This window comes from Capra hircus, chromosome 24 (assembly GCF_001704415.2).
Source record: "Capra hircus breed San Clemente chromosome 24, ASM170441v1, whole genome shotgun sequence".
In the NCBI taxonomy this organism is placed as follows: domain Eukaryota; kingdom Metazoa; phylum Chordata; class Mammalia; order Artiodactyla; family Bovidae; genus Capra; species Capra hircus.
This window is the reverse complement of record NC_030831.1, coordinates 10,315,506-10,341,740: the sequence shown is the minus strand read 5'-3', so window position 1 is coordinate 10,341,740 and position 26,235 is coordinate 10,315,506. Positions and strand designations below refer to the sequence as shown.

Sequence of the window (26,235 nt, the reverse complement as noted above, 5' to 3'; positions counted from 1 at the left end):
AGATGACTAAACTAATTGTAAATGCAAAGACACAATGATTGGACTCTTGTAGTCTAAAGATCTCTTAAATCAATTTTTATCTATCTAGTTATGCGAAGAAAGTATAATTACAAAAAATCACTTTCTCAGATTTTAATAAGAGCAATTTCTCAGTTTACTTAATCCTTTAATAAACTTACAACATAGCATGCAATATAAAAACCTGTGTCCTTATGTCTCCAGCATTGGCAGGCAGGTTCTTTACCACTAGTGCCATCTGGGAAGCAGTTTATAACAACAAAGTATGTAATATAGTAAGTCTGCATTCTATCCATTACATTGATAGTTGATATTGTTTTCCTATATTATCCTTTAGAGATTTTCTCAAAAATGCAAAATGTAAATCAACTTGGTTGTTCTGAATAGCCTCTTAATCTTCAAGGTAGTTGTTGCAAAGGACTTTATGAAAATAAAATTTAAGATGATATTTGACTTTGCCCACTTTATCAGACATATTGTCTTGCAAAAACTTATTTTGTGTATGTAAACTTACATGTAAACTTGTACAAATGCTTGGAAAAAAATCACTCTTCTCTGTTGATTTTATTCAACCTCACAGCAGCATTCATGCAGTTGTAGGATCTCTTCTTTTGCAACATTGCTTCTCATGTCTTTCTGTTCTTACATGACTGTCTAATTCCACTGGTTCTCCTTCACCAGTCAACTCCTTTATATCTAGCAGTTCTGTCACCCTGTATCTTTTCCTTTTCCCTACCTACATTCTTCACCAAGGAGATCTCATCCATTGCCATGTGCTCTGCAGCTCTCTTCACTGTGCCATGGGAATTTTTTTCCCAGAATATGGCATGGCTGGCCTCTTTGGATCATTTTCTTTAAATATTACTTCCTAAATGACCCCACTTTGTCCAGTCAATTAGCCATCATCATATTTTGCTCATATTTAACAGTTTAATAACATATAAGGTCAAATATTACCTGACTTCTTTAAAATATTTACTTACAGTTTGTACACTACAATTAAAATATAAGGTCTGTTAACTAGCAATGACTTCATATGTTTCCTTTACAACCAAATCCCCAGTCTTACAAAAAATTCCTAGAACATGTTAGATCTATAACATATGTTTGTTGAAGAAGGAAAAGAAAAGAGCTAGGAGGAAAAGGAGAAGGAGGATGAGAAGGATGGAAGGAGAAAAAGAAATGTATCTCTGCCTGGTGATCAGACAGGACAATACTAATTCATCATTTATATCTAAGGATAATTGGCCTTGATATATATTGAGGTGAGGTGAAGTCGCTTAGTCGTGTCTGACTCTTTGCGACCTCGTAGACTGTAGCCTACCAGGCTCCTCTGTCCATGGGATTCTCCAGGCAAGAATACTGGAGTGGGTTGCCATTGCCTTCTCCAGAAGATCTTCAAGAATACTAGAGTGGGTTGCCATTTCCTTCTCCAGGGGATCTTCCCGACCCAGGGATCAAACCCAGGTCTCCCACATTGGAAGCAGACGCTTTAACCTCTGAGCCACCAGGGAAGCCCATTTATACAGCTAAATTTGTTTATGCTGGTGGTAAAAATCTATGTTCTGAATACATGTAGAAATGGGTCTTTAAATTGCTAGTTGTTAAAGGGTGAAGAATCAGGAAAGTATATTATGGAATCTACATTTTTAGACATGCTGGATAATGGATCAAATTCAGATAAGGCAGTTTTAAAGCACCTTAGCATAATTTAAAAATCATTATTGAATTACACTTAAATAAATTCATTTATCACAATTAAATACATTTTATGAATTAAAAATTATATACTATTTGTTGCTTTGTTAAAATTTTCTGACAAAAAAAGAGTGGACAAATTTTGTATGATTGTATGATAATTTTCCCCCTATTGGGAACAAGTCTGATTTCCAAGGCAGTCAATTATTATATCTCATGGGAAGCATTTTCCTTTACAAGTATTTATAGTTAAAGTATTTATTAAAATGATGTTGGGTTTGAAAAAGAAATTAAAAATGGATGTGGCTACACAGAGATCTTCAACTGTTTTGTTTTTAGTTTTCACGATCCCTCGTTTGGATGATTATAGATTTTTGTCTTATAAAATGGTTTCTCTTATTTTTAAATGGAGATGATCTTTTTTTTTTGAGATTCAAAAGTATATTTTGGAAAGTAAATTCTTATATTGAAGAAACTAATAAGTGAACAAGTTAAATAATTTCATGTATCACTCAAACATGTTTAACCATTTTTTATTGAAGACTGAAATTATATTTTAACAAGACAAATTACCTATTAATAAATAGTATTATTGCTTATAAAATTTTAGTGTATAGTCAAATTTTTCAAATATTTTACTTAACAGATTTACAGAAGGAAGTACCAAGGTACAACTTTAAATAATTCATGTTCAAAACATATGCTTGAAATTTTAAATTTGTTTTCATTGTTAACAGGTACATCTTTGATGTAAATTAATATGCAATACCTTCTGGAGACATCTCTGGTACAATGGCCTCATAAGGTTCATCTAGGAATTTTGGTTCATTGTCATTGATATCCGACACTCTGATGACAAATTCAGACTCAGGTTCCACAGCCCTTCCAGTACTGGTGTCGATTACCTGGGCTCTGAGAGTGTAGAGGGACCGTTCCTCTCTATCAAGCTTCTCTACAGCATATATGTCACCTGTTCTTTCATCAATGGCAAAAATATTTCCAGCTCCAACTCCCAAAAGCTTGTACTGGAAAGAGTTGTTTCCATTGTCTAAATCAGATCTTAGCTGCAAGTGCAAAGAGAGATAATTTACTGTCTAGATATGTTAAAATAGATACATTTTAACTGTTTCATTTTCATGTTTGTTATTCTCCAAACTAATAATTTCATATAATTCCCATATTGTCTTCAGTTCAGTTCAGTCACTCAGTCATGTCTGACTCTTTGCGACCCCATGAATCGCAGCATGCCAGGCCTCCCTGTCCATCACCAACTCCTGGAGTTCACTCAGACTCATGTCCATCGAGTCAGTGATGCCATCCAGCCATCTCATCCTGTGTCGTCCCCTTCTCCTCCTGCCCCCAATCCCTCCCAGGATCAGAGTCTTTTCCAATGAGTCAACTCTTCGCATATTAGATGAGGTGAAATGTTAAATTTAAGATTAAAATCTATCACCAGGAAGATGACTCTGAAATTTCACTATAAAGCAGTATACAAATTTTATTACTCTAAATAGATGATTCCAATTAGAAACTATAATGATTGAAAAACAAAGTCTCTTTTATACATTATGCACAACACAGTCAGTTCATGTTTACTCAGATGATTACATTTTTAGTCATTAAAACCATACTCTCAAATATTTATATTAGATTGGGATCTAGAGACAGTTAAAGAGATAATGACTTTCATAAATTTGAATAGTGATGTTCTATCTCTACGCTAAAAACACATAGAAGACATGGAAATATTAGTAAGAAAATTAGGGAGCATGTTGAGACTATGATAATAATCTCAATCATCCATAAAATCTGAAAATTGCTTTATATTAGTTTTTTCAATTAATTCTCATACTAATATTGTAAAATACATATTGTTGATTTAATAAATTATTTGAATAGAGAAGAGAAGTGAGATTTAAAAATATAAAAACTTTCACAGAGTTTTATGGTTTAGGGGTCGAATTATGATTTGGACCAAAGCCCTGTTTGACCCCAGACCCTTGCCTACACAGCCCCTCCCCACTTACAAACATGGTCTTTTAGTCCTCAAATTTAAGCCAAATTAGATCTAATTCTTTCTTTCCAATATAGTCCACTTAATTCTCAAATGTACCTATTCTTTGGCTCTCACTAAATAGCTTATTCATCCTAGTGTTAATGAAATTTTGAATTTTATATGTTAAAAAAGGTTATGATATAGATAATACTACATGACTTTTCATATCTAACTTATTTTACATGAAGACAAGAAGCATTAGAGAGTAACCTCCTAATTATCGTGAATCCGTGGTTTTCTTGATTCCTTATTCATATTCCAGTTTTTGAATGTGTGTGTGTGTTCATTCATGTATAACTCCTTGTGACCTCATGGAATATAGCCCACCAGGTTCCTCTGTCCATCTTATTCCAGGCAAGAATACTGGTGTGTTCATGTTCTCCTCTGTACATGGAATTTTCCAGGCAAGAATACTGGTGTGGTTTGCTATTTCCTCCTCCAGGGGATCTTCCTGACCCAGGGATCGAACTCATATCTAGTGCATTGGCAGGTGGATTCTTTACCACTGTGCCAGCTGGGGAGCACTATTTATGAATATGCCCATCTTCAGAGTAAGAGCTTCTCTGAAAATATATACAGTAAACCAATAGACACAAGCTTAATTTCATAATTTTTCTGACAGCTCAAGGTACAATGTATCATTATTCTGGACTAATTAATCCATTTTTCTATGTACGGAGAATATCTCAAGATAGCAAAATGAACAATTTAATATTATAATGCTATCTTGAATCATTGTTTTACAATAAAAGAAACAAATTGGAAATAATGAAAAAAGAATTACAGCTTTTAAATTTTGAAAGTCCTTAATTATTAATAAAAGTGAAGTCCACATCCCCTAATGATAAGAAATTAAGGAAAACAAATGCATTTTCTAAACTAAGTATTAGAAATGAGAAGAATCACATGCCCTGGTTTACAATATCATTTCAATATAGTTTGAATATCAGGATCAAGGAAAGTCAGATTTGGTCATGGATAAATGCATTTCTAGTATATTCAGTTTGATTGTCATAGATCAGTGAGCTTGATCTTTTTAGGATTCAGATTTAATTAAAAAAACATAATTTCAACGTCTTCCTATTTATGTCACAAAATGCATGAGTTAAACACATTTCAGTTTCATGATTATACATTTTCTATTTTTCCATTCAAAACCATTTTTGCAATTATGTATTTACTATCAATTTGGAAAATCTTATTTGACTAAATCTTTACTTCATTGTGCTTACAAATTTTAACCCCTTTTAACAAACTGATCAAAAAGAAAGTGATTTTTGGACATATCAGCTACATTGTCTTTTTACCAGCTCTGTCACTACAAACATGTAAATATTCACTATTACTCTCCTTTAAACAGTTACCATTTAAGCCTAATGAGGTTGTTTAGAGGAAAGATATCTGTTAGAATATTTTCATAAATATTTTTACAGAATGAAAAAGCTAAATGCTATATGAAAGGAGGAAATAAAAGTTATCTGTAGTGAGCAGAAGCAAAAAAAGAAATGAGAAAATGTGAATTAATCACATCACTAGTCCTCATTTTGATTGCACTGATGCACTTCCCTTAGAGCCTTACCACTAAAAGTCAAAAAAGGAGTGAGAAATATTACTTATACCAGATACACACACACACACACACACACACACACACACACACACACGCCAATGACTGAAATTGGCCTAAAATCCTAACCAAGGTCATTGGTTGAATGTAGTTATATATTTGGCTGATGGGCTAGATGAACTCATGTGGAATCCAGACAACACACTAACACAGAAGTTCTTTTGAAAGGGCTAGAAGGAGGGAGTTAATGAATTTTGAGTGCTTCACCCTTTGGGCCCAATTAAATTTTAGTGCTAGTTAATTAGCGGTTAAACTTATTTGAGTTCATTCATCCAGAGAAAGAGCCTTACAGAGAAGAAGACATGATATTATAATTACCTCTGTTTAAAGAAAATCAACTAAGAATAAAAACAGAAAACATGAATAGGAAATGTTTTGTGTCATTAAGGACATTTTCTTAAAATGTTTTTATAGAGAGAAGTGAAATAATTATTCATTTTACTTCAACTTCACTAATCAAATGAAGTGTGTAGGTTCTTCAAGCTACATGACTGTAAAAGTATTTGGTATTAATCTATTTCATTAAAAATTAATGAGGGGTAAATCAACAGCCACTTAGCATAATGGAAAATACAGCTAAATACTGTTGGTAAACATTACTGTTGCTTTGATCCATTACCAAAAATAACACCATCAGATTTCCAGATGTTGATAAAGGCTGCATTTTCAAATGCGAGACTAAAGTGAAATTTGAAATGCAGAGCTTTCTCTCTTCTTCAAGTTTTGTGAATATTTCTGTTGTTTGCAAATATGAAACAATCAGTTATGCTGTTGTTTGAGCCTTTCTAATAGTTCCACTGAGAAAATGAAAAATTCATCAAATACTGAAGCCTCCACAACTCATTCGATTAGATTTACAAGGTTATTTCCAGTAGCACTTTCAGAAAATCAGTACCTGGCCAATGTGATGTCTGGTCTTATTCATTTCCTCTGGTACAAAAAACTGGTTCCACATCCAGCCACGCCTGATTCTCAAGTGAGATCCCGCTGGGTGCCTCACCTCCTCTGTTTTAGAGTTTTCTGCTGCTATAATGCAAGGCCATAGGAGAGGAATTCCGAACATAAAAGGCAGCAATAACCAACAATTCATTTTGCTCTGGATTCCAAATGGTACTCTTCAGGGGAAATAGTGTGCTGCAAACAAAACTCTTAAGCTCTCCTGTAATATTTTCAACTCTTACGTATCTTCCATATTCCTAGAGAACAGAATAAAACAATATTTTGAGATTTAAAAAATAACACTTTAACTCTGTGGGAGAAACTGAAGGTGGGATGATGTGAGAGAATACTGAAATATGTATATTATCATATGTGAAACAGATCGCCAGTCCAGGTTCCGTGCATGAGGCAGGGTGCTCAGGGCTGGTGTGCTGGGATGACCCTGAGGGATGGGATGGGGAGGGAGGTGAGGGGGGTTCAGGATGGGGAACATGTGCACACCCATGGCAGATTCATGCCAATGTATGGCAAAAACCACTACAATATTGTAAAGTAATTAGCCTCCAATTAGAATCAATAAATCCAAAAAAATAATAAATAAATTCTCCTGAATCACCTAAAAACAAAACAAACACTTTCTCACAGAATTATTGAAGGCAGGATAAAACTTTTGCATCTGTAAAAATGGGACAAAATATGCATTTGTTTTCCAGGTAAGCTAGTTAATCATATTTTGTAGGAATAATTTGAATGGAACAATTACAAATTTCTGCCTAGTTATTGTTATAAATCTGCCTGAAGGTGGAAAAGTTGCCCTACCAATCTCCTTGACTGATAACTGGCACTGATAAATTTTTAAAAGTTTAACTTGCTTACTTCTTTCTATTTCAGTAAAACTCAAACTCCATTAAATCAACTATCAAACCAGGTAAAAATGTGACATTTCTCTTTTTCAATTCAGTTTCTTAAATTATGATATTTTACATAGCTAATTAAATAGAAAAAAAGAAAATTCAGCTTAAGACCTGGGGGACTTAAAATTTTATACTGATTCATAATCTTGATGTTATGAAATACTTTGCAAATAGAAACTCTAAGATATTTTTATATTGCAAATATATACCAAAGAAATGTTTTCATCTTAACAAAGAAAGAAAACCATTTATAGAAAATAAAATATAAATTTCAGTGCTTGGGTAACATGGCTAAATGTTTATAATAAGTAAAATGGAGATGAAAGGTATCTTTCAGTATTTAAATAGAAGGTGAAGATGGGATGATTTGAGAGAATAACATTGAAACATAATTATTATCATATGTGAAACAGATCGCCAGTCCAGGTTCAATGCATAAATCAGGGTGCTCAGGGCTGGTGCATTGGGATGACCCAGAGGGATGGGATGGGGAGGGAGAGACGAGGGGGTTCAGGATGGGGAACACATGTACACTCATGGCTGATTCATGTCACTATATGGCAAAAACCAATACAATATTGTAAAGTAATTAGCCTCCAACTAAAATAAATAAATAAAAATGAATTTAAAAAATTAAGACAAAAACAAAACAAACAAAAAAACAAGCTAGGGACTTTTCCATTTAGAACTTTCCATTTACCTGATACTGATCACACCAACTCTCCATGACATGATTGGTAATTCTCACCTTTAAATGAAACAGAATAACTTTTCATTTCCCATATTTACATAGTCTCCACATAACCAAATTGGCTTTGTTGGGATTAAGGAAGAAAAATCCCTGGAGAAGGAAATGGCAACCCACTCCAGTATTCTTGCCTGGAGAATCTCATGGACAAAGGAGCCTGGTGGGCTACAGTCCACGGGGTCACAAAGAGTTGGACACAACTGAGGGACTTCACTTTCACTTTCACAGAAGAAAAATAGTTTTGTCAGATCTAACAATGCCCTAATCAACAGAAAAGTCATAAAATCTTTTTCAGTTAGGAGTCTTTCATATGACCTTGTTTGAATTTTCTCCATGTATCTTTGATTGTCCCTGATAGATTTCTTAGGCCTTTGGCTCCTGTTAGTAAGAGATGTTACAAAAGGCTAATTAACAAAAAACATACTGTTGTTAATGGGAATTCCATGGTCCCTCTCTAATTCCTTCAAGCAGATATATTCTTTGTTAAAAGTTTACTTAATGGAAATAAAGACAAAATTCACCTGTGGTAAAAATTAAATATTAATTTTACCCTATGTTCAATATTTGAAATTTTAATTATGTCTGTTGCTTAGAAATTGATAAAACACATATTTCTGATACCAATGAACAATGAAAACATTTGGAACAAGTAGTTTTCTTTATGAAAAGATAATTTGTATAAATTTGGAAAACTATCACTAGCAGTGATATGTATTACACTTAAATGTCAGGTAAATACCATCAAAGATAACTTTATATTATGGTATCTTCATACATTTAAGCACAGAATAGTATAATGAACAGTCATACGCCATCATTTAGGTTCAAAATTATCAAGACATGATCAGTCTTGCTTAATCTGTATACACGCCTATTTCCTGATATTAAAAAAAATTTGAAATGTCCTATCATTTTAATGATTCATTACACACACAAGCAAACTTGGGCACACACGGCATATGTATATATGTGTGTGTGTGTGTACCTTTTTTAAAAATCAAAATTAACTACTAAAATCTTAGAATGTCTTCAATACAATCAAATATTCAAATAATACTCAAATTAAAATTATTTAAACATCTTTGAGTCAAGATTCAGCTATTTCCACACCATGTAGTTTGTTGAGACATTTGTTAAATGTCAGTTAACCCACTAGTCTCATCACACTAAATTTAACTTTTCTTTCCATTTATGTGTTGAGAAAAGTAATTGATCCTATGGATTTTCCCACATTATGGTTTTTCTGACTGCATCCCCACAGTGTGGTTTAATATATTTCTTTATTCACTTTAAATTAGTAGAATCTTGATTAGATGCAATTTTACATATTTGTCAACAATACTCATAACTGATACTCTACATTTAATATTGCTTCATATCTGAAGGCAAAATTTTCTTACTTTTGTCACATTTTATTTTCAGTCTTGATGTGTTCTTGTTCCTAAGTTTCATTATTAGCTTCATGTACTGGCATTTAAACCATTTACTATGAATTTCCTCATCACTCTTTCTTTTAAAGTTTTGCCGGTTATTGATGATAACCATTTAAATCAAATATTTTAGTGACCACATAATGAAACACAACAAAGAAAGAAAAAAAAAAAAAAGAAACTCCTAGAACTGAATGATTTAATATCTAAGATCAAAATGGTTATATCAAAAGATCAAACATTATAGAAGAAAATACCATTGATTTTAAAGATTATTTTTTAAATTATTCAAATTAAAGTAGAGAGATAATAGCAGCAGCAGAAAAAATGATTTTTAACTATAAAAATAATTTCAATAACTATGCAACAATTTCCAATAGTATAACATTTATATAAATTGGAGTCCAAAAGAGAAAGGAAAGAAAAGAATAATAACCAATGGTTTTTCAAATGTGCAGAACAATACCACACTTAAAAAGACACTCAACAAACAAGTAAGAGAAAAATCAAAGAAAATCATGTTATTGTAAAATTACTAAAAATAAAATGCAAAGATAAAAAAGGAAACAATGAGAATGTCCATTAAATGCTCATCAGAAATAACTGATGAAAAGAGAGTGACACCCATAAAGTTCTGAGAGAAAACCTTTCAACCTATAATTATATATCCTTCAAAATCAAGGTAATATAAAGCACATTAGAATTAATCAACAGCACAACTGCACTGTAAAACTGTTAACTGGAAACTCTTCAGAATGAAGGACATGTAGACCAACATAAAATAACGAATTAGAAGGAAATATTAAATATGCATAGATAAATATAAAAGGCTATTTTGTATTTTTATTAATACTTTAAAATATATATTATTTATAAATTAATAACAATATTACATGGTATATAACATGTAGAATAAAATCAGTGCTGATAATGGTGAAAATAAAGGGATGTGGGAAATTACACTATATTATTCAACTTATTACATTATAGATAAAGTGATGTAGCAATTGCTCAAGTAGGCTGTTGTGAGAAATGATGCATGCACACTAAATTCACCAGAGCAAGCACTGAAAATAAACAAAATGCCATATCATGGGACCAAGAAAGGGAAAGTAAGATTCTAGAAATTTTTTATTAGTGCAATAATAAACAGGAGAATGCAGGAGAAAAAGTAAACTCAAGATTGTATAGCAACTTCAACCAAATAAGTCACTGCAGTAAAATGAGATTAACAAAACACTACAAATAGCATACAGTGTTTGTCAGTTTGGAATTTAATAACTTAACCCAACAATGTACTAAACAAAGCATGTAATTATAAATACACAGATAGGCTGTAAGGACAAGGAGGAGAAAAATGTACCATAAAATAATAATCATAAGTTAGAGGAAATGCTGTATCAGTATCTCAGAAACAAGACCTCAAGATAAGAGTTATATCATTTGACATAACAAGAGCATTTACAAAGATTATAAAAGGAAATTTATCAAATAGGCCTAACATTCCCAAACATAAGTGAATTTAATACCAGAGCTTTGGAATACATGAAGCAAATATCAATAGAACTAAGGAGAAGTAAATAGTTATAATTGTGGAGTAGTTAACACTGGCCTCCTCTATTGAAATGCGAACTGAACAATAAAAATCTCTGAGAATAAAAAAAAAAATTAAAAGCACAATCAATCAACATCAAATAATTAAGACTATAGATTGCTGTACCAAATGGGATATAGTTCTCATGCGCTGCTGGTGAGAATGGAAGCTAGCACAACTGGTGTAGAAAACAGGTTTTTAAGTTAAAAACTTGAATATACACCAGCCATATGACCCAGCCATTCTATTCTCAGATATTTGCCCCAGATGAATAAAATTACACGCCCAAGCAAAGATATTTACCAGAATGTTTCAGTTCAGTTCAGTTCAGTCGCTCAGTCGTGTCCGGCTCTGCGACCCCATGAATCGCAGCACGCCAGGCCACCCTGTCCATCACCAACTCCTGGAGTTCACTCAGACTCACTTCCATCAAGTCAGTGATGCCATCCAGCCATCTCATCCTCGGTCGTCCCCTTCTCCTCCTGCCCCCAATCCCTCCCAGCGTCAGAGTCTTTTCCAATGAGCCAACTCTTCGCATGAGATGGCCAAAGTACTGGAGTTTCAGCTTTAGCATCATTCCTTCCAAAGAAATCCCAGGGCTGATCTCCTTCAGAATGTTTAAAACAGCTTTATTTAAAATCGCCCAACTGACTACAAATCAAATGCCTAGCAACAATTCAATGTATTAAGTGTGGTACATCTATGGGGTGTAATCGTGCTCAATAGTAAAAATAAATGAACTATTGATGCACAAAGTAACATCCCCAATAGTTACGCTGAATGAAAGAAGCTTGACAAAAGATAATTCAGATTGCGTGTTTCCATCTGCATACAATTCTAGAAAATTCAAACCTATTACAATGACAGAAAACAGGTAAGTTCTTGAGAGAGCATTGAGCTAGAGAAGAAGGAGGGAATACCAAGGGTCTTAAGAGAAAATCGAGAGGTGATGGCTTTGTTCATTATCTTGACTGTGATTATGGTCTCACAGAAGTATAAATATCGCAAAGGAACCCACATTAACTTGATTATGTGTGGTTTGTCCTGTCAGTTATCCCTCATTACTGCTGCTAAAAAAATCTGATTTATTTCAATCCTACTCTCTCAAATCTTCCTACCTTTTCCTCCCCACTATTGCATCCAAAAGTCTGTTCTTTTGCACTCAAACATATGCATTAGGGCTTCCCTGCTGGCTCAGATAGTAAAGAATAAACGAGCAACGCAGAAGACCCAAGTTCGATCTCTGGATGGGGAAGATCCCCACTCTCCCCTTCCCCCACTGTGTCCAAAAGTCTGTCTTTTTGCATTGAAAGTTCCAGTGGGAATTTGTTATATGAGGCAGGGAACCCAAAGCCTGTGTGCTCAGTGACAACATAGAGGGACAGGATTGGGGAGGCTTCAACATGTTAGTAGTTTGACCAAAAAAGTGTAGGGTTTTAGAGAAGACACTGTGCTAGATTAAAAGATGATTGAGATACAAGAGCAAGTGTAAAGTGAGGACATTGTCTAGATCTTGATTTGTATAAACACATTCTTATCCTTACATTTTTATAAATCTCTAATATTCAATATGAATTGGTAATTAGATGGTAAATAAAAATATTGCTAATTTTGCTCATCATTGTTTTTCTGGTCAACAACTGATAATTTTTGGTCCTCCTGATAATTAATATTCTTGAAATTGGTTAATGAGTATTTGCATGGCATTTTAACTGTATTTAAAACATATTTTCAACAATAAAAATAACAATAATTTATTTTATATTTATAAAATCAATATGATGCACAGAAAGTATTAAATATTTTAGTACCAGCAGTTGATGAAATATACAAAAAACAGAACTCCGTAATGAGTTAATGAAATTAAAAATTTGGGCAACCACTGAATTGGCATACCAGATGGCTCAAAGGTGAAGAATTCACCTACAGTGCAAGAGACACAAAAGACTCTTGTTTGATCTCTTCATCGGGAAGAATTCCTGGAGAAAAAATGGCAACCTTCTCCAATATTCTTGTCTGGAAAATTCCATGGACAGAGGACCCTGGCAGACTACACTCCACAGGGTCATGAAGAATCGAACACAACTGAGCACATACATGGACACGGTGGAGATGATTTGTCTAAATTTAGTATATATCTAAAAGCTAGTTTACTCTATAAACTAACAGCTATTTTCTTTACCACTTTATACCTCAAATAAAATTTTAAATTTGTCCACTTAGAGGCAAATATAAACTGAATTAGGTAGGAAAAAATGTATAAAAAATTGAAGTTCAAATTAAGGCACCATGGAACACCAGACCACCTGACCTGCCTCTTAAGAAATCTGTATGCAGGTCAGGAAGCAACAGTTAGAACTACACATGGAAAAACAGACCGGTTCCAAATAGGAAAAGGAGTACGTCAAGATTGTATATTGTCACCGCGCTTATTTAACTTAAATGCAGAGTACATCATGAGAAACGCTGGACTGGAAGAAGCACAAGCTGGAATCAAGTTTGCTGGGAGAAATATCAATAACCTCAGATATGCAGATGACACCACTCTTATGGCAGAAAGTGAAGAGGAACTAAAAAGCCTCTTGATGAAAGTGAAAGAGGAGAGTGAAAAAGTTGGCTTAAAGCTCAACATTCAGAAAACGAAGATCATGGCATCCAGTCCCATCACTTCATGGGAAATAGATGGGGAAACAGTGGAAACAGTGTCAGGCTTTATTTTTTTGGACTCCAAAATCACTGCAGATGGTGACTGCAGCCATGAAATTAAAAGACGCTTACTCCTTGGAAGAAAAGTTATGACCAACCTAGATAGCATATTCAAAAGCAGAGACATTACTTTGCCGACTAAGGTCCGTCTAGTCAAGGCTATGGTTTTTCCAGTGGTCATGTATAGATTTGAGAGTTGGACTGTGAAGAAGGCTGAGCGCCGAAGAATTGATACTTTTGAACTGTGGTTTTGGAGAAGAGTCTTGAGAGTCCCTTGGACTGCAAGGAGATCCAACCAGTCCATTCTGAAGGAGATCAGCCCTCGGTGTTCTTTGGAAGGAATGATGCTGAAACTCCAGTACTCTGGCTACCTCCTGAGAAGAGATGATTCATTGGAAAAGACTCTGATGGTGGGAGAGATTGGGGGCAGGAGGAGAAGGGGACGACAGAGGATGAGATGGCTGGATGGCATCACTGACTCGATGGAAGTGAGTCTGAGTGAACTCCGGGAGTTGGTGATGGACAGGGAGGCCTGGCGTGCTGTGATTCATGGGGTCGCAAAGAATTGGACACGACTGAGTGACTGAACTGAATGCTACCAAATGTTTCAAAATTATAAGGTGATACATTATAAATTATTGTCATAAATTGGTTTTCTAAACTAAGTCTAAGAAAAGAAAAATAATACACAGATTTTATGATAATAGTTAAGATGATAGGAGAAAGAGAAACCGGTTTAACATTTGAAGTTTATAAATATCTGTGGCATTTTTTTCCTCTGATACAACCTAGAGCTATCAAAACATAATATCCATTAAACTTGAATGATTGATCTACCTTATGTTATTTTTTTCAGCTTAAGTGTACGATGGAAATATTTAAAAGTTAAGTTATCACTATTTCATGCATCTATATCCTAACAAAACAGATAGGAATACAATACCCTGTCGTTTGAAACTCAGTATAAAAATAGAATGAAATGGTGGCAGTAAGCATATTTGAATGAGGAACTATTATGGCTTTGTTTGCAATCTTCCATGTTCCAAATTTTCTATAGTGGTCATACATTTTAGGGGAACAAAAAATTGTTGCAAATAATGGTCCATTTTTGAATGAAGAGTGTTGGCAGCTGTCAACGGTGTCAGACTGAGAGACACCCAGAGCTGAGTTCAGGCTAATAAGGAAAACTGTTATCAATTAATATGTCTGAAATGGGCCCTAGAGAAATAGCCAGTGACATTTCTGATACGTCAGCAATCCTGGTTTTATTTTCCAATCAGGTGAATACAGGAATATGAATCTGTATAATATTTCTTTCTTTGTTAAATTTTTATTTTTGATTGGAGGAGAACTGCTTTACAGTGTTGTGTTGGTTTGTGCTGTACAACAAAATGTATCAGGTATAAGTATACATATATTTACATGTATCCCCCTTATATATAGTATATACACACACTGTATATTACATGTATACAATTATTATATTTATATAATAATTATGCATCATAATTATACTATATATGGTATAAAATACTGTATATATTATACAGTATATACATATATTATCCCCCCATGCATAATATGTCAATATAGAGAAAACCATACCATTACTCTAAATCATGTTAGCTTGTTTGGATTTAATATTAGTGCCAGTATCTAGACATATGTGTAATATTAAATAAAATGTATAGTATAGTATTTTTCAAAATATATAATATATTAAAATTAGGTGGCATTGATATCAACACAATGTTATCTAATAAAGTTATTAATATTTGAATAACTATTATTATAAGCATCAATATAATATATCCAAGTAGAATCATATGATTTCAATATAGAAAAGTATATTTCATATAATATATTATACTCACATATGAAGGGATGTCTATTGAGAAATTTTAAGTGATCTACATAATACTAAATAGAGGTAGGATTGTATATCTAATTTTAAGGTCATAGAGTCTACAATATACTTTGCGTTTTCCTGAATAGAAGAAAGGAAATGCATAGATTTCTAACATTGTGTATGACATCTGTCTTGGGTAGTTCATGTTATTAAAGCTGAATAAAGTTCTTTAAATTGCATTTTAACTTTTGGACCAGTCTTGAAACTAGACTTAATAAAATGTTTTTTATTATCTCCTTTTACACCATCATTTTCCCTCTTACTCTAAAGATTCTTGAGGTCACAAAGCAAAGGAAAGAACAAGTCAGAATGATGGATTTGGTGTCTGTGTGGGGGAAGATAAAAGTTGGAGCTGGGGAAGTGTGGATCAGATAAATATAGAAACTTAATCCTATTTGTGATCTCTTAAAAATCAAGGGAAACTTGGCAGTCTCTTAGAGTGACATTATAAATAAAGGCTTTTAAATGGCTTTCTCAAAACTGCTAATAGGAATATACTAAGAAATGAGTGGATATAGCTTGCAGATATAAATGAGAAGGAAGACAATTTTTGAACCAAAAATTATAATTGACCATGTGTTAACTCTTTCTTAAGAGATTTAGAATATAAAAGACCTTTTTCTTTGTTCTGTTTATGAATTCTCATTAGACATATATTTTACTTATTTACTGCGGAATTGACAGTGTATGCTACAGATGAAGCAATGTAATGGCTGAAATCACCTAAGCTCTCTTTGACATTATAGCCTTCTCCAACGATACTTGTGCGGTGTCCTAAAATGTAGAGTCAGTTCATTCCTGGTCTGGCTGTTGTGAACTCTGTTTTGGAGCAGCAGTAAGGGGAGTCCGTGGGGTCACAAAGAGTCAGACACAGCTGAGCGACTTTCACTCACTTTCAGGGAGGGCTGTGGATTAATGAGCCCCATGTGAAGGCTGTGCATTGATAAGATTGAAAATGCCCCTGCAAAATATTCCACAATGGGAAGATGCAGATTTCAGTTGATGAAATACACATTGGCAAAATCTCATTTTAAAAAATCTGTTATCTCCCTTTTATTTCCCTTCCACAAGCTACCAAAATGGGATTCATTCTTATAACTTCAAGGCTAAATCTTTGTATAACTCTCTACTGAAGGTTCACCTGAACTCCTTTTGACTATATTCCTCAATACATGTTGCCAATGCAATTAATATGTGCAAAACTTAACTATGTCTTTACCAGTTTTGTAATTTAATTTTAATTTAGCCATTGCAGGTCCACTGGCTATTTCTCAAAGTCAAAAAACTTTATTTTCTGAATTTTTTTCATATAACATTCTCATGAAAACATGTAATATAGATGAATAAAACAATGCTCTATTTCTAATACCTAAAAAGATATTCTAATGCAGTATTTCAGGAGATAAACTCATGAAAACATGTAATATAGATGAATAAAACAATGCTCTATTTCTAATACCTAAAAAGATATTCTAATGCAGTATTTCAGGAGATAAACTCATAAATACTTCTCTATATTTTTCTATCATTGTGTAATTTCAAAACACTGGGAAAATGCCTGAATACTTTGTATCTAATTATTTGGAGAAGATATAAAAAATTGCTCTCATAGATGACAAAGAAAGAAGTGAAAAAAAAATGTTTCAAAATTCATGTTGGTGGTGGTTTAGTCACTAAGTTGTGTCCAACTTTTGTGAAGCCATGGACGGTAGCCTGCCAGGCTCCTCTGTCCATGGGATTCTCCAGGCAAGAACACTGGAGTGGCTTTCCATTCCCTTCTCCAGGGGATCTTCCCAACCCAGGAATTGAACCCGGGTCTCCTGCATTTCTGGCAGATTCTTTACCAAATGAGCTACCAGGTAAGCCTGAAATTCATGTTAACATAATGCTATTCAGCTACTAAATGTTATGCTGTAAAGGCCCTTAATGAAATGGAAATATGGTACAACACATTGCTAGGTGAAAAAAATAAATTACGTAGAAAATGACTCCATTGATTTGACCATAAATGTAGACAAATTCAGAGAAGAAAGCCTGGAAGACTATGCCCTCAAATGCAAATAGAAATCATTTCTGAATTGAAGAATTATAAATGGAGTAAAAGAAAATGCATTTCTATTATTCAGTATTAATATTTATTTAGTTTATACAGATATACACATAGTTTTATAATGAATTATGAAGCTATTTTACATAAAGTAAGGTTATGTAGCACCATAATGAAGATCAAGAGTTTACTATTTCCTGAGTGAGGTGATTCTGCCAAATGTTGAAATGCAATTTTCTAAGCCCGCTCAATGGGGTTAAGAGCGCCACCTGAGGAGCAAAGATGTCTATGACAAGATCAGCCCCACCGTCCACTACTGTGTGACTGGGCAATACCTGCTCTGCTATTCTTGCCTGGGAAATCCCATGCACAGAGGGACCTTCAGTCCATGGGATCTCAAAGAGTCACACACGACTGAGCGACTAACACTAACTACATACCTCAGTTTTGTCATGTGAAAAATGACAATGAAAATAAGGCATATCACTTGGGGTTATCTTGATTAAATGAGTCAATGTACACAGAACACTATATGTTATGTAAGTATTTTAAAGTAATTCTATAAAAATAGCAACCTATATCTGGGTAGTAAATGCCTAGTGATTTCTTTATTTGTAAACTCTGAAGTGGTCAACTACTATTATTTCTGCAAACTTCATGTACATGTAAAAATTTTATAAATAACTATTGCAAACATAGTATAGGATACATTGTTCCTAATGTATGTGTTCTACAAGTATTTTCAAAAGATGTGAATATCATAATTTTTTTCCAAGAATGCTAAGTGACTATGACAGATAAACATTGTCATGCTTGAAGCAATGTGTGATATTGGATGGGCATATATGGGCTGAAAATGATCCCACTGTGATTCAGAACAATTACGTTTTCAAAGAAGACTAATTATGACTTAAGGGATGAAAAATATGATAATCTATGCACTTATACAGTTTGTGACTGAATCTAATTACAAATTGTCTTTTCTATGACCTCTTCCTGGTTATATAAAGATAATTATTCCATCTGTGAAAACATAAAATATAATGTGTTCTGAAAGGCTTGTGTAAAGCTGAAACTAAGCTCAACTTAGCCAGCTCCTCAAAGAGACAAGCAGATGGCAATTAATACAATGTCTCTGTCTTCCGAAAATCACTGAGTAGGCTTGGCCAAAATAGTATATCAAAAGACACACTTTGCAATGGTCAGGAAGTTCCAAAGCTTAAAAAAATAAACTCTTAAAGACCTAGTTTCTAAAATGCTACTTAAAAATAAGATAACATATTTCTCTGTATTAATTTAAAGAAGCACATCTAATGTTTCATATTAGGATCTAAAGGTGTGAAGCAAGCAAATTCTATGAAACCTTACGGCTGGACAGGCAGTAATGTGAGGCTCTGGGGGCTGTGAGTGGTAATATTATCACAGAGGAAGTAGTTTGAAATCCTTTTCCTTTTTCTCTTTTAATTTGACAGATCTTTTTACAAAAGAAAAACAAGGAATGTCTCTTAACAACCCCCTTATTCCATAAGCAACTTTATCATTCCTTATAGGATGGTTGGGGGAAGGTTACAGACTGCACCTTGAAGTTCATTTTTTTCCAAGGTTATGGAACTGCCTCAATACACAGTCCAGAAGATACTCTGCATTTGTGTGAATCTATTTAAAAGCTTCTCTACTTACTTAAATGGGCTTCTCTGGTGGCTCAACCAGTAAAGAATCTGCCTGCAATGCAGGAGACTGGGGTTCGATCCCTGGGTTGGAAGGCCCCCTGGAGAAGGAAATGACAACCCACTCCAGTATTCTTGCCAGGGAAATCCCACGGACAGAGGACTTAGGAGGTTTCAGTCCATGGGGTCACAGAAACTAAATCACAACCACTACTTACTTACATGCAGAAGCAAGGATATTAATAATGTAAAAGTGTAAGGTTCTTGAACTATTTCAGCTGAAGTATCTTGGGGACTCTATTATTACCTACTGTATTGTTTCCCAGCTCAATGTCTTCATTCATATTTATATTTATTTATGTTAACCATTAGTTAATATGAGGTCAGTTTTCAAGAAATAATTTTAATTTTCTAAGAGTGCTGAAAGGCATCTGCAATTCCAGGACTTTGAAATGGTTGTTCTGTTTCTCCCATCCACCATGACAGTTTGTTGCCCAAATGAAGGCTCCAGTGCATTCCAACAGTCAGGTCAATCACAGTTCCCAGAAACAGATAATATGGATGAGGACCACAATGAATAATATGGAAACAGGATTAACAAAACTTGATGGCTAACTGGAATTCAAAAGAGATTAGGTAGGTTTGGAAATACTAAGGTTGAGATTTCTGCAAAAAATATAGGAAAAGGTTCTGAGTAGCATGAGGAGATTCCAGTCTCAGAGACCATTGTAATTGTTCACAAGGCATCTTCCCTTTCACCCTGTTTCTAAGAAAAGCCTGCCTTTAGTTCTGTAGGATTTCCTTAACCGTCCCTAACATCTAAATAATTAGTAAGCAGAATAGCTGTGACTGGCATGTGCAATAAGAGAGTAAAAAAAGAACTAAAATCTTTTGATTGCTATGGTAGACATTATCATAGCTTACCAATATCCCTACCACAATTGAAGAAACTCTATACAGTCAGTAAAAACAAGACCGGGAGCTGACTGTGGCTCAGATCATGAACTCCTTATTGCCAAATTCAGACTTAAACTGAAGAAAGTAGGGAAAACCACTAAACCATTCAGGTATGACCTAAATCAAATCCTTTATCATTATACAGGGGAAGTGAGAAATAGATTTAAGAGCCTAGATCTGATAGGCAGAGCACCTGATGAACTATGGACAGAGTTTCCTGACATTTTACAGAAGACAGGGATCAAGACCATCCCTATGGAAAAGAAATTCAAGAAAGCAAAATGGCTGTCTGAGAAGGCCTTACAAATAGCTGTGAAAAGAAGAGAAGTGAAAAGCAAAGGAGAAAAGGAAAGATATAAGCATCTGAATGCAGATATAACTCTGAATATAAGATAAAACTCTGAATGCAGAGTTCCAAAGAATAGCAAGAAGAGATAAGAAAGCCTTTCTCAGCAATCAGTACAAAGAAATAGAGGAAAACAACAAAATGGGAAAGACTAAAGATCTCTTCAAGAAAATTAGGGATACAAAGGGAACATTTCATGCAAAGATGGGCTTGATAAAGGACAGAAATGGTATGGACCTAACAGAAGCAGAAGATATTGAGAAGAGGTGGCAACAACACACAGAAAAACTGTACAAAAAGATCTTCACGACTAAGATAATCATGATGGTGTGATCACTCACCTAGAGCCAGACATCCTGGAATGTAAAGTCAAGTGGGCCTTAGAAAGCATCACTATGAACAAAACTAGTGGAGATGATGTTATTCCAGTTGAGCTATTCCAAATCCTGAAAGATGATGCTGTGAAAGTGCTGCACTCAATATGCCAGCAAATTTGGAAAACTCAGCAGTGGCCACAGGACTGGAAAAGGTCAGTTTCATTCCAATCCCAATGAAAGGCAATGCCAAAGAATGCTCAAACCAGCGCACAACTGAACTTCCAGATGTTCAAGCTGTATTTGGAAAAGGCAGAGGAACCAGAGATCAAATTGCCAACATCTGCTGGATCATCGAAAGAGCAAGAGAGTTCCAGAAAAACATCCATTTCTGCTTTATTGACTATGCCAAAGCCTTTGACTGTGTGCATCACAATAAACTGTGGAAAATTCTGAAAGAGATGGGAATACCAGACCACCTGACCTGTCTCTTGAGAAACGTATATGCAGGTCAGGAAGCAAGACTTAGAACTGGACATGGAACAACAGACCAATTCCAAATAGGAAAAGGAGTACGTCAAGACTGTATATTGTCACCCTGCTTATTTAACTTCTATGCAGAGTACATCATGAGAAACACTGGACTGGAACAAGCACAAGCTGGAATCAAGACTGTCAGGAGAAATATCAATAACCTCAGATATGCAGATGACACCACCCTTATGGCAGAAAGTGAAGAGGAGCTAAAAAGCCTCTTGATGAAAGTGAAAGAGGAGAGTGAAAAAGTTGGCTTAAAGCTCAACATTCAGAAAACGAAGATCATGGCATCTGGCCCCATCACTTCATGGGAAATAGATGGGGAAACAGTGGAAAGAGTGTCAGACTTTATTTTTTGGGTCTCCAAAATCACTGCAGATGGTGATTGTAGCCATGAAATTAAAAGACACTTACTCCTTGGAAGGAAAGTTATGACCAAACTAGATAGCATATTAAAAAGCAGAGATATTACTTTGCCAACAAAGTCCATCTAGTCAAGGGTATTGTTTTTCCAGTGGCCACGTATGAATGTGAGAGTTAGACTGTGAAGAAAGCTGAGTGCCGAATTCATGCTTTCGAATTGTGGTGTTGAGAGTCCCTTTGACTACAAGGAGATCCAACCAGTCCATCCTAAAGGAGACCAGTCCTGGGTGTTCTTTGGAAGGGCTGATGCTGAGGCTGAACCTCCAATACTTTGGCCACCTCATGTGAAGAGTTGACTCTTTGGAAAAGACCCTGATGCTGGGAGGGATTGGGGGCAGGAGGAGAAGGGGACGACAGAGGATGAGATGGCTGGATGGCATCACGGACTCGATCGACGTGAGTTTGGATGAACTCCGGGAGTTGGTGATGGACAGGGAGGCCTGTTGTTCTGCGATTCGTGGGATTACAAAGAGTCGGACGCAACTGAGCAACTGAACTGAACTGAATTGATGCATTTTATTTTGTTAATGAAATATAAGTGAAAACCATACATTTATGTTTCAGAATAGAAGCAGTAAAAGACATTTGAATAGTTCTCTTGTCTTTATCTTTCCTATTTTAGGCAACCAGATGCTGTAGTTATGAGAGGATGGAGTTTCAATCAAGCTTGAGACAATGAGTGACTGCACCCCCCACTGACTCAATCATTTTTGGTATGAGATTGCTGAGGACTTGGTTACCTAGCTTAGCACCCCCATAAAATCACCAACTAGATTCTTAACACCATAGGAGGTACTCCCTGTATTTTTCAGTTAATATTCCTTTAATTCAATGAGATGCTAATTATTAACTCCCATTTAAAAAGAGAAGAAAGATGAAAGTGAGCTTATAGAAACTAATGAGAGAAAGGAGGTCACAGAGGCCAGCTATAGATAATAGCTGGAATAAAGACTTGTCAGAGTAACAGAAGAGATAAAAATGCCTAACCTAAAAGGATACAAGAAATTGAATAAGGTCAGAGATGGAGAGAAATATGATGTGCCCAGGGACAAGTGTATTTGCATATTAATTTCAAAAACATTATTTCAAATAGCTGCCCAAGTTAAGTAATTTTCAAGTTAAGACATTCAGCGTAGTCAGATGGGCCACAAATCTCCATAGCCTGTATAATTCAGTTAACTTCTTGTGCATTATATCAAATCTTGGTTTCTCTAGTTCAATTCAGTCCTAGTTTTTCTGGGATATTTTCTGCACAATATTAGGTGCTAAATTAATTCCTCGGCCATTTCTTCAGTATTTTTAAAGCATATGCTTAAAATATTTTATACTGAGTATATTTTTCTTTGGGATTCCCTTATCTATCTGGTGCATTCTGATCTTGGTACATTTCTCAAGCATTTAATACCAGGATATTTTACATGCGTGGCTGCAATCTATGAAATATTAAAATCAGCTTGGGGTATTCCATTAAAAACAAAAACTTGAAACTTCATTTCATCAAAGTTATAATGAATGACTTTTAAACTGAAGGTTAGCTAGGATAATGAATTTCCTGGAAAATAACAGATTTTAATTTTCCCCCAACCCTTTCCTCCCACCCCGGGGGGATGTATAATATATATCTTTACTTTCTGAGATAATTTAATTAAGGCATTAATTTTTTTGTTTGGAGCTATATTTGAATATAGATAGATAGACTGATGTTCCCTCTAGTACTATTCCTATGCTTTGAGGTAGCAAGCAGAAAATATTTCTTTGTTGGCTGTTTATATTCTAAGATATTAATTAACATTTAAAACAGGAAAGTAGACATAAAAATTTTACTGCAGATAATTAAATATTTTACAATTGATTTTACTTTATGTATGATTACAAAGATGAAAGGTAGTTGAGAGCAGCATATACAAAAAGAAATATATAACTAAAGATAAATCTACATTCATACACTCATAAAATAGTGGGGTGTCTAAAATTTTCAAAAAGAAAAGTGCACCTATGCATGAACTGTTCTCAATTATTCATTGTATGTTAAATCCCAAGACTCAAACACACACAAAAGCTTGTTACAGACACAAAAATTTGTTACACACACAGAAAACACACACAAACACTCACACACATTAAAGCAACATGTGTATAATATATTATTTATAATATATATTATATTATCATGTAATTAAAATGTATATACATAATTATACTACATATCTATACATACACACATAAACATATTAAAAACAATTAGAATTCCAACCAAAATTCAGCAATTACTTATTAGTTTACTTTGATAAGTACTTTTTCTTTGAGCAAAAAGTGTTATAAAACTTTTGAAGTATTAACTTTTTGCATTTTAATGTTAATATTTACATAATGAAATATTATGAATCTTCCTCCTTTTCCATCAAAAAGATAACTATTATCTTGAATATAAAGAGATTTTTTTCTATAGATAAAAAATCTACTCTATGGATGTTTATAAATAACATATATTCAGCATTTAAAAATCTGCATAATGAGATATCATGTAAAGTCTTTCTCAAATTGAATATTTAATCTATGAGTTAGACTCATCTGTATTGATATGTATAGACCCAGTCCATTCATTGCCACTCATTAGGATTATACTGACATACGAAGAAATCTCAATTATACACTCATTGCCTATTGAGGGGGCTTTGATTTGTTTTATTTATTTACCATCAACATTTAATGAAAAGCTTTGTACCCATAAATTAAACAGTTGGGAATTCCACAATCATAGAATCATGCAAATGAGGCATTTTTCACCTAAAACTTTGTTTTGTGTGACTATACGACATTATTGGCTGCTTATTTTCATTATATAAATACCACCTGTCGATTTGAACTTATATATCTCTACAAAGACAAGATAAAGTAAAAAATTTTCCTTCTTATCAAAGATATATTCTAGTTTCACAAGAATTTATTACAACATTTATTATTTAGTTCTCAATTTCCATTGTAAATATATTATTTTGTCATCTACTTATTGGAAATCTTTTTAGCCACTTCCTACTATAGTAAATAAAGACATATTTGTACTCTAACAATTTTTGCTGATGTTGTATTAGTAGCTACATAAAGCCTAGTCAAATATATCAACCAAATGTTCCTTTCTTCAATTATCAATTTTTTCAGTACATCTTCTTTATAACTATAATATCTATAAATTTATTCTACCATCAAAAGCAATACTTAGTAAGCACCACTGCCAAATGGTGTGGAAAATATGATTTTGTTATTGAAAAAGGCATAATATAAACATGAATTTTTTAAAGGCCCAAATCTTAGTGAATGAAAAGAAAGTCTAAAGTCATACACTCTGCTACTTTGCTTCTGTGTGTGTGTATGTGTGTGTATGTGTATCTGTGTGTGTAGTATCAAAGCAAAATTTTAAAATTCATAAAATAGTTTCATAGAACCATATAGTATTGGACTCAGATGAACTGGGTGAAATAATAAAAGCATTTAAGCAAAAATACTTTTTTGAAAATGGTAGTAATGGTTTTTATACTAAACTGTGAACATATATGACAATTCTATTATTATTTTATGTTGGACCTGATTACAAATTCTCTAGTTGAAAATTTTTTACTATGCATGAAGAGAATGCCTTAATCCTTTTGTGTGTAAAGTAAATAGTAGCTTGCTTGGTTCATTCCCTCTAGCTGCAGGAAATGATTTACACACTTACTCTACATTAGTTTGAAATGAAAACTAGGATAATATGTGGATTTTCCACTCCACAGTTTCTGAGTCAGTGAGGTATTTTTAACAGTCTCTAAAGTGGTCATGTATGCATGTGAGAGTTGGACTATAAAGAAAGCTGACTGCTGAAGAATTGATGCTTTTGGGCTGTGGTGTTGGAGAAGACTCTTGAGAGTCCCTTGGACTGCAAGGAGATCCAACCAGTCCATTCTAAAGGAGATCAGCCCTGGGATTTCTTTAGAAGGAATGATGGTACAGCTGAAACTCCAGTACTTTGGCCACCTCATGTGAAGAGTTGACTCATTGGAAAAGACTCTGATGCTGGGAGAGATTGGGGAGAAGGAGACGACAGAGGATGAGATGGCTGGATGGCATCACTGACTTGATGGACATGAGTTTGAGTGAACTCCAGGAGATGGTGATGGACAGGGAGGCCTGGAGTGCTGTGATTCATGGGGTCGCAAAGAGTCGGACACGACTGAGCGACTGAACTGAACTGAACTGAAAGGTGATTCTAAGGCAAATAGACTGAGGACACTACCACCACCATCATCACCTTCATCATTATTATCATCA

At 34.3% G+C, this 26,235-nt stretch overlaps 1 protein-coding gene across 1 annotated transcript in view; it reads right to left on the bottom strand.

The window, feature by feature from the left end:
* The window catches only part of CDH19 (cadherin 19), a 76,014-nt gene that overhangs the window by 41,614 nt on the left and 8,165 nt on the right, over positions 1–26,235 (bottom strand). Inside the window, exons 2-3 of the mRNA XM_018039815.1 lie at positions 6,295–6,595; positions 2,486–2,780 (exon numbers count right to left, since the gene is read on the bottom strand). Of these exons, the coding sequence (XP_017895304.1) occupies positions 2,486–2,780; positions 6,295–6,489 (490 nt within the window). The 5' untranslated portion in view covers positions 6,490–6,595. The remainder of the gene's footprint in view (positions 1–2,485; positions 2,781–6,294; positions 6,596–26,235) is intronic.